General features: G+C 44.4%; 1 protein-coding gene across 1 annotated transcript; it reads right to left on the minus strand.

Annotated features, from left to right (window-relative positions):
* Positions 1-579: 579 nt before the first annotated feature.
* LOC125292462 (uncharacterized protein C21orf62-like) lies at positions 580-8,377 on the minus strand. The gene is made up of 3 exons (XM_048239760.1): positions 7,958-8,377; positions 4,584-4,913; positions 580-1,140 (listed from the first exon to the last, which is right to left on the minus strand). Exons 2-3 carry the CDS (start codon positions 4,848-4,850, stop codon positions 709-711), a joined length of 699 nt encoding a protein of 232 aa, XP_048095717.1. The 5' UTR covers positions 4,851-4,913; positions 7,958-8,377; the 3' UTR covers positions 580-708.
* Between the last annotated feature and the right edge of the window lie 962 nt (positions 8,378-9,339).

Here is a 9,339-nt window from a genome sequence, read left to right on the forward strand (position 1 = left end):
TCCTTAATGGCTACACTGTGTCCTGTCTACAGGGTAAATGGCTACACTGAGTCCTGTCTGCAGGGTACATGGCTACACTGTGTCCTGTCTACAGGGTAAACGCTTTCTGATTTTAGTGCAGGAATGAAATATGGTACACTGCATGTCTCCCCCCCCCTCTCTTTCTGTGTGTGTGTGTGTGTGTACTAGTATACAAATGTGAGCAGGCAGGGCTGCTGTGTGTCAGAGGTGTGTGTGTGTGCACTAGTAGTGTTTTTCAACCACTGTGCCGGGGCACACTAGTGTGCCGTGAGAGATCATCAGGTGTGCCGCAGAAAATTACCCAAATGTCACTCACTGGTCCAGAAAAGCAACTGTTGCATCAAAGAATTTATAACCACATGCTCTCATTGATTGTATGATATGCACTATTTGTGGTATGCAGGCATTGTACAACGGGGGCCCCATATCCAGTATTCACAGAATCATCACATATCCAGTTCATAACAACAATTAAATTAGATATAGTCACCTACAAATGAAACAGAGGGCACTTGTTTTATTGAGCAGGTCTTGCATAGAAGCCATAATAAGGCCATATCTGTGTATTATTTGAAATTTTAGGCTATGGTATGTTTATTTTTTCTTCACACAGGATGTTAGTGTGCCGTGGGACATTTTAAGTGTCAAAAGTGTGCCGTGGCACAAAAAAGGTTGAAAAACGCTGTGCTAGTATACAAACGTGAGCAGGCAGAGCCGCTGTGTGTCGGAGGTGTGTGTGTGTGGCAGCGTGAGCTGCTGAAAGTGCTGTGTAAGTGTGTGTGTGAGCTCATGTGTGTGTGCGTGTGTGTCAGCAGCGCTGGTGATGACGCTGTACGATCTGAGCGCGCTCTCTCCGATGAGTGCGGCGGCGTCCAGCAGCACCAGATGGGGCTCCCCCTGGTGGTGGGAGTGGGGCTCAGCAGGGGCGTGGGGCTGCAGCAGGAGGCTCTGCTGGCGCCAGGGCTCCCCCTGGTGGCCGTAGGGGAGCAAGTTCAGGCGGCGCAGCCCCAGCAGCAGCAGGGGGGGGGGAGAGCAGGGGGGGGGGGAGCACACACACACACGCAGGTCCCACACCTCCACACCACTCAGCCAGTCCCACAGCAGCCATGGGTCACGCACCTGCAACACACACACACACATTATATACAGATATCACACACACACATACACACATTACATACAGATATCACACAGCAGCCGCGGGTCACACACCTGCAACACACACACACACACACACATTAGATACAGATCTCACATACACACACACACACACATTATATACAGATATCACACAGCAGCCGCGGGTCACACACCTGCAACACACACACACACACATTACATACAGATATCACACACATACACACACATTACATACAGATATCACACACACACACACATTACATACAGATACAGATATCACACACACACACACACACATTACATACAGATATCACACACACACGGAGCCCAGTCGTTATCTAGCTTTCTAATATCTATGTTCTGGAGCCCAGTGCTATCTAGCTTCTAATATCTATGTTCTGGAGCCCAGTGCTATCTAGCTTCTAATATCTATGTTCTGGAGCCCAGTCGTTATCTAGCTTTCTAATATCTATGTTCTGGAGCCCAGTGCTATCTAGCTTCTAATATCTATGTTCTGGAGCCCAGTCGTTATCTAGCTTTCTAATATCTATGTTCTGGAGCCCAGTGCTATCTAGCTTCTAATATCTATGTTCTGGAGCCCAGTCGTTATCTAGCTTTCTAATATCTATGTTCTGGAGCCCAGTCGTTATCTAGCTTTCTAATATCTATGTTCTGGAGCCCAGTGCTATCTAGCTTCTAATATCTATGTTCTGGAGCCCAGTCGTTATCTAGCTTTCTAATATCTATGTTCTGGAGCCCAGTCGTTATCTAGCTTTCTAATATCTATGTTCTGGAGCCCAGTCGTTATCTAGCTTTCTAATATCTATGTTCTGGAGCCCAGTGCTATCTAGCTTCTAATATCTATGTTCTGGAGCCCAGTGCTATCTAGCTTCTAATATCTATGTTCTGGAGCCCAGTGCTATCTAGCTTCTAATATCTATGTTCTGGAGCCCAGTCGTTATCTAGCTTTCTAATATCTATGTTCTGGAGCCCAGTCGTTATCTAGCTTTCTAATATCTATGTTCTGGAGCCCAGTCGTTATCTAGCTTTCTAATATCTATGTTCTGGAGCCCAGTCGTTATCTAGCTTTCTAATATCTATGTTCTGGAGCCCAGTGCTATCTAGCTTTCTAATATCTATGTTCTGGAGCCCAGTCGTTATCTAGCTTTCTAATATCTATGTTCTGGAGCCCAGTGCTATCTAGCTTTCTAATATCTATGTTCTGGAGCCCAGTCGTTATCTAGCTTTCTAATATCTATGTTCTGGAGCCCAGTGCTATCTAGCTTCTAATATCTATGTTCTGGAGCCCAGTCGTTATCTAGCTTTCTAATATCTATGTTCTGGAGCCCAGTGCGTTATCTAGCTTTCTAATATCTATGTTCTGGAGCCCAGTGCGTTATCTAGCTTTCTAATATCTATGTTCTGGAGCCCAGTGCGTTATCTAGCTTTCTAATATCTATGTTCTGGAGCCCAGTGCTATCTAGCTTCTAATATCTATGTTCTGAGCCCAGTGCGGTATCTAGCTTTCTAATATCTATGTTCTGGAGCCCAGTGCTATCTAGCTTCTAATATCTATGTTCTGGAGCCCAGTGCTATCTAGCTTCTAATATCTATGTTCTGGAGCCCAGTGCTATCTAGCTTCTAATATCTATGTTCTGGAGCCCAGCGCTATCTAGCTTTCTAATATCTATGTTCTGAGCCCAGTGCGTATCTAGCTTAACATCTATGTTCTGGAGCCCAGTGCTATCTAGCTTAACATCTATGTTCTGGAGCCCAGTCGTTATCTAGCTTTCTAATATCTATGTTCTGGAGCCCAGTGCTATCTAGCTTCTAATATCTATGTTCTGGAGCCCAGTCGTTATCTAGCTTTCTAATATCTATGTTCTGGAGCCCAGTGCTATCTAGCTTCTAATATCTATGTTCTGGAGCCCAGTGCTATCTAGCTTCTAATATCTACGCTCTGGAGCCCAGTGCTATCTAGCTTTTAATATCTATGTTCTGGAGCCCAGTGCGTTATCTAGCTTTCTAATATCTATGTTCTGGAGCCCAGTGCGGTATCTAGCTTTCTAATATCTATGTTCTGGAGCCCAGTGCGTTATCTAGCTTTCTAATATCTATGTTCTGGAGCCCAGTGCGTTATCTAGCTTTCTAATATCTATGTTCTGGAGCCCAGTCGCATCTAGCTTTCTAATATCCATGTTCTGGAGCCCAGTCGTTATCTAGCTTTCTAATATCCTATGTTCTGGAGCCCAGTCGTTATCTAGCTTTCTAATATCTATGTTCTGGAGCCCAGTGCGGTATCTAGCTTTCTAATATCTATGTTCTGGAGCCCAGTGCGTTATCTAGCTTTCTAATATCTATGCTGTTCTGAGACCTCGTTTAGACGTGCATGGTTATTTTGAAAAACTGAGGCATTTCCCTTCGTTTGTGCCCTTCGTTTACACGCAAATGGAGAATTCGGCTCTGAAAACGATTCTTTCTAAATACTCCGGGCAGAGCAGAGATTTTGAGCAGAGTTCTGGCGAACGTGCAAAACTTTCGTTACATGTTCGCCAGAACTTGCACCTGTGCCAAAAGTGCATATACACATGGGTCAGTGTACTGTAAACGAAAACTTTTCTGAAAACTAACAGGTGTGCACTGTAAAGATGCTGACTACATCTTCCCTGTTTTAGGACACTGTTTTTAATTCAATGCACTTTTGCACATGTTCTTGTCAGCATGTTAGCTGACTAACTGTCTGCAGGTGATGGTGAATGAGTTAATTGGACCACACCCATTTTGGTGCTCTTTAAAAGGGCCAGGGTGTTGGTGTGTGAGAGTTTGATTGATGTGCAAGTTATTGTGTGTTGTCCATTTTTAAACATTTGGATAAATTAAAGAAGATGTTTTCTACCAAAGAATATCCTGTTTTTATCTTTTTAAAATTTTTTTCACAATTTTTGTGAAATTTTTCACATGCACAATGTAATTTTTGAAAAGAGAGAGGGTGAAATGTCCATTTATGGAAATAGCTAGCCACGTGCAAACGTAGCCTCAGCCAGCTAATGAGAGGTAATTAGTGAAATCCTCATATTTTCAAATGCTGACAATTCTGCACTCATTATGGATGTTCTATATAATGTATGTCTGACAGAAAAATGTAAGTTAACTTTTACATGGCTAAGGATATGTCAAGCACTGTCTACCGCCACCTTAAAATCAACACAATGCAGCTTGCACACAATGCGTCCAGAAATAGGAAAGCGTATTTCTGAACACTGAGGTGTCATCGCGACGCCCATTGTTGGCTTGAGAACATCGTGGACGCATGATGTGGATACGACTTTTACGTTCTGAAGCCGGACTTTTCCACGTCTGCTGACCGTCCACCAGTTTCCCAGATGGCCCTGTGCGCTGTGCTCTGCTCAGACTCCACTCACCCACACACTCAGTGTCCCTCGGGAGGCGTAATTCTGGCGTGGTCCAGCAGGGGTCAGCGTTTGGCAGCTGCACTTCAGGTTGGCGAGCGCCTCATCGCAGTCGGACACCGGCTGCCCACAGCGGCAGCTGCGCAGGCTGTTGCTATGGGATACGCTGTGGAAGAGGAGCGTGATGTTCACGCCAGGCTCCGCCCATGCCATCCGCCCACCCACCAGCGTTGTGGCGACGGCCCATAGCAACCGAGACCATAACCATGGCAAAGCCATCTCCGCGGCGATGTGGTGCACTTCACATTCTGGGTGGGGTTGCCCTGGCTTCTGCCACTGTGTCTGTATGAGCGCAAGAACACACACACACACACACACACATGTTAGTGTTTCACACACACACACACACACACATAACCACAATCAGATCAGTGTTTCTGACTGAGAAAGAGAAAGCATCAGATTATTGGGGACACGTACAAATGTAGAAATAAAAACAATCATCTGAACAAAGTTAGAAAGTCAACTCCACACCCAAAAAGGGAGATACTTTTCTGTCTGGTGAGAGAGAGAGGGAGAGAGTGAAAGAGGGAGAGAGAGTGAAACAGGGAGAAGGGGGGGGCAAGAGGAGGAAAGAGTGAACTAGACAAACAGAAGGAGAGCGGGAGAGGTTAGGAAGAGAGAGAGAGTGAAGGAGGTAAAGATAGAGAGAGAGTGAGGGAGGTAAAGAAAGAGAGTTTAAAGTGAGAGAGAGATGGAGAGTGAGGGAGGTAGAGAGAGAGTGAGGTTTAAAGTGAGAGATGGAGTGAGGGAGGTAAAGACAGAGAGTGAGGTTTAAAGTGAGAGATAGATGGAGAGTGAGGGAGGTAGAGAGAGAGTGAGGTTTAAAGTGAGAGAGAGAGATGGAGAGAGTGAGGGAGGGGTCCTGAGGGCACACGGCTGGCTGTAAAAGTGCCTGTTACAGGGCCAGTAAAAACCAACAGGAAAAATAAAAGTGCCTCTGTCCCCTCCTTTCCTCACCTCCCCTTTTCTGTACCTTTAAATGCTCCTCTCTTCTCCTCTCCTCTCTATTCCTCTCTTCTCCTCTCCTCTCCTCTATATTCCTCTCTTCTCCTCTCCTCTCTATTCCTCTCTTCTCCTCTCCTCTATATTCCTCTCTTCTCCTCTATATTCCTCTCCTCTCCTCTATATTCCTCTCTTCTACTCCTCTCCTCTATATTCCTCTCTTCTCCTCTCCTCCACTTTTCTCTGCTCATTTATTTTATTTTTTTAACGTTCCTTTCTTCTCCTCTCGTCAGTGCAGACTAGGAGAGGGAGGGAGGAGAGGAAGGGAGGAGAGGAAACTTTCTTTTCTTCTGTTGTGAGTGGCACTGCCAAGGGACAGAGTGTTCACAGTGTCTGCTAAAACCACTCTCCCTCTCCCTCTCTCTCACACACACACACACACACGTCTAACACACACATATGCCTCTAACACACACTGACGATATATAATCTGACTCGGGCGCTAATGACATGAGTTTTTTGCTACAGTAGTTCTTCTCGGAACAGAGCAGGAATTGAAACTACTGTAGATGTTTTACACACACCTGCTGATTCACACACACACACACATAGAGAGAGAGAGTAAAGGAAACACACAGAGAGTAATCCTCTGACATCATCTTCCACATGTAGCCACAAACAGCACATCCACCCTCAAGAATCTCTCTCTCACACACACACACACAGGGACAGACTGGGAACAGAATGTGGCAAATTTGTCTGGGCTGGCCCTTATTTTCCCCAATTAACACAGCAATATCAGGCTATTCATACTGGCGCACACACACACACACATAGACTGTATATATACAGTCAAAACACATATACATACCGGCACACACAAACACATATACACACCGGCACGCACACACACTCATAACGACTGAGCTGGGGGTGGGTGGGTCAGAATACATTTACTTCCTCATTGTTTTCATTGTGAGATCACAATAAATCACCAAAGATTATTTTTTATAGCTGTTTTAGTCAACTTTGCCAAAAGTGCCAATAATTCTGAACGGTACAATATGACATGATGCCATCTTTTTGGGGGTGGGTTGGGGGGTGCAGCGCAGAGACAACTCTGAACATCACTCCACTGGCATCACGAGAATTTCAGTCATTTTCAGTTTTTTTCCGTCTTGTCATCCACACACACACACACACCAACTCACACTCATGCACACACACCCACCCACACACATGCATACACACACACACACACATGCATACACACACACAAACACACACATGCATACACACACACAAACACACACATGCATACACACACACAAACACACACATGCATACACACACACAAACACAAACACTCTTTCCTCCTCTCCTCTTTCTTGTTTTCTCCTCCTCTCTCTCTCCTCCACTCCTCCTCCTCTCTCTCACTCACTCCTCCTCCTTACTCTGTACTTTCACATACACAGAGCAAATCAGGCACAAACACAAATCATCATCATAAACATGAACACACCACAAACCTAGACACAACACACACATACTATTGTACACATGTGTTTCCCATTACCCTTTTATTGTTGAGTGTGTGTCTGTGTGTGTTAAAACAAGTGGCCTTTTTCCTTTACATACCTTAACATTTCAGGGGCAAGGGTGTGTGTGTGTGTGTTTAAGTTAATGTTTGTAATTTGTGTGTGTGTGTGTTTGTATATGTATATGTAATGTAGCTGGAATGTTTGTTTGCACTTGCATGTGTAGACACATACAAATGCAAAGTTTATGTTTACAAATATAAACAGACAGAAAGACAAACACACACACACACACATGGACTTATGCACACTGCACATACACACATACATGCACAGCTATCTAAAGGTGGAACATTATTTGGTGCAAGCTATGTACATACACACACAAAGTTCATTTGTACAGACCACATACACCAGATTGGTGAGAATAATCTGTTTTACCAGTCTTAGTCAGATGAATAATCTCTTACCAGTCTTAGATGAACAATCTGTTTTACCAGTCTTAGTCAGATGAATAATCTGTTTTACCTATAGTCCAGTCAGCTGAGAGTGTATTCCTTATCTGTTGTCTGTCTATCTGACTAGCTGTATGATGAGCTGAAGATGAATTGCTGAAAGGATCAATATCTATCTATCTATCTATCTACCTACCTACCTACCTAACTACCTTCGCTGGAACCTAGGACCTCTTGAGGCTTAACAGTAATGTGCTGATAATTATTTTCCTCTTGAGGCTTAACAGTAATGTGCTGATAATTATTTTCCTCTTGAGGCTTAACAGTAATGTGCTGATAATTATTTTCCTGAGCCGCTCGGGTTTTGTTTTGTTGCCATTCTACTCACCTGCTGCCTTCTCTGCTCCTATGATCAGCTGAGTGTGTGTTCCGTGCTCTTATGATCAGCTGAGTGTGTGTTCCGTGCTCCTATGATCAGCTGAGAGTGTGTTCCGTGCTCCTATGATCAGCTGAGTGTGTGTTCCGTGCTCTTATGATCAGCTGAGTGTATGTTCCGTGCTCTTATGATCAGCTGAGAGTGTGTTCCGTGCTCCTATGATCAGCTGAGAGTGTGTTCCGTGCTCCTATGATCAGCTGAGAGTGTGTTCCGTGCTCTTATGATCAGCTAAACGTGTGTTCCGTGCTCCTATGATCAGCTGAGAGTGCATGTGTTCTGTGCTCTTATGATCAGCTGAGAGTGTGTTCCGTGCTCTTATGATCAGCTGAGCGTGTGTTCCATGCTCCTATGATCAGCTGAGAGTGAGTTCTGTGCACCAGTGCAGGCTAGTGTACTTTCTCTCTCTGCCCTTTACACTCCTCCTCTCTCTGTCCCGTCTCTCTCCCTCCCACTCTTTCGTAACCATGGCACCTGTGTGCCCTCCCCATGTTGGCATGGTAACTTTTGCCAAAGCCACTGGCTGGGACTTTTCATTATAAAACCAGCGGGACAAAGGCTCAGTGTGTATGTGAGAATGTGTGTGTGTGTCCAGGAGAGGGAGGAGAGAGAGAGAGAGAGAGAGAGAGAGATAGCTTGCATGTCTTGCATGAGTTGGAGAATAAATGAACCTCCTCCTTGGGAAGGATTTATGGTTTCTTGTGTGTGTGTCTGTGTCTTTGTTTGTCCTGACCATTTCAAAGGCAAATGAAAAATGACCTGCTGTTTTACATGGGGAGGTTGGTGCAGTGAGCTGACTGTCAGCAGAGTTGCCACACAAACACCAATAACCCCCCAATTACCACTGCTAAACTAACTACCCAGCTAATACCCTCCAGTTACCACTGCTAAACCAACTACCCAGCTAATAACCCCCAGTTACCACTGCTAAACTAACTACCCAGCTAATAACCCCCAGTTACCACTGCTAAACTAACCACTGCTAAACTTGTGCATTCTCTCTCCTGCTGATTTGCGTTCAGTAGCCAAGTGCGTAATATGGTAAAAGTTAAAAAATGTTTATTTATATGGCAAAAGTTAAAAGTTTATTGTAGCCTACAGAAAATAAATAGCCTACTATCATACTGTCAGTTAATTGGCTACAGTGCAGTGAAGAGTTTGGAGAGTAAAGTTATAGGGCAACTTAATTAATTAAAATAATTTATGAACCAGAACATAAAGACCATGAAGCTTCTATTTCTTGCAGCTGTTAAAACACCCGCTAGATAGTTTTAAATACCCACCAACATTCGTTTTTGGAGTACAGATTATTTCTGAAAGTTATTTGTCTCATTTAA

This window comes from Alosa alosa, chromosome 3 (genome assembly GCF_017589495.1).
Source record: "Alosa alosa isolate M-15738 ecotype Scorff River chromosome 3, AALO_Geno_1.1, whole genome shotgun sequence".
In the NCBI taxonomy this organism is placed as follows: Eukaryota; Metazoa; Chordata; class Actinopteri; order Clupeiformes; family Clupeidae; genus Alosa; species Alosa alosa.

What these genes read in the sequence shown, in the direction of transcription:
- LOC125292462 (XM_048239760.1), bottom strand. Translation starts at nt 4,850, where the DNA reads ATGGCTTTGCCATGGTTATGGTCTCGGTTGCTATGGGCCGTCGCCACA. An exon ending in GAGGGACACTGAGTGTGTGG is followed by an intron (nt 1,141 to 4,583) that starts GTGAGTGGAGTC and finishes TGTGTGTTGCAG; the next exon opens with GTGCGTGACCCATGGCTGCT.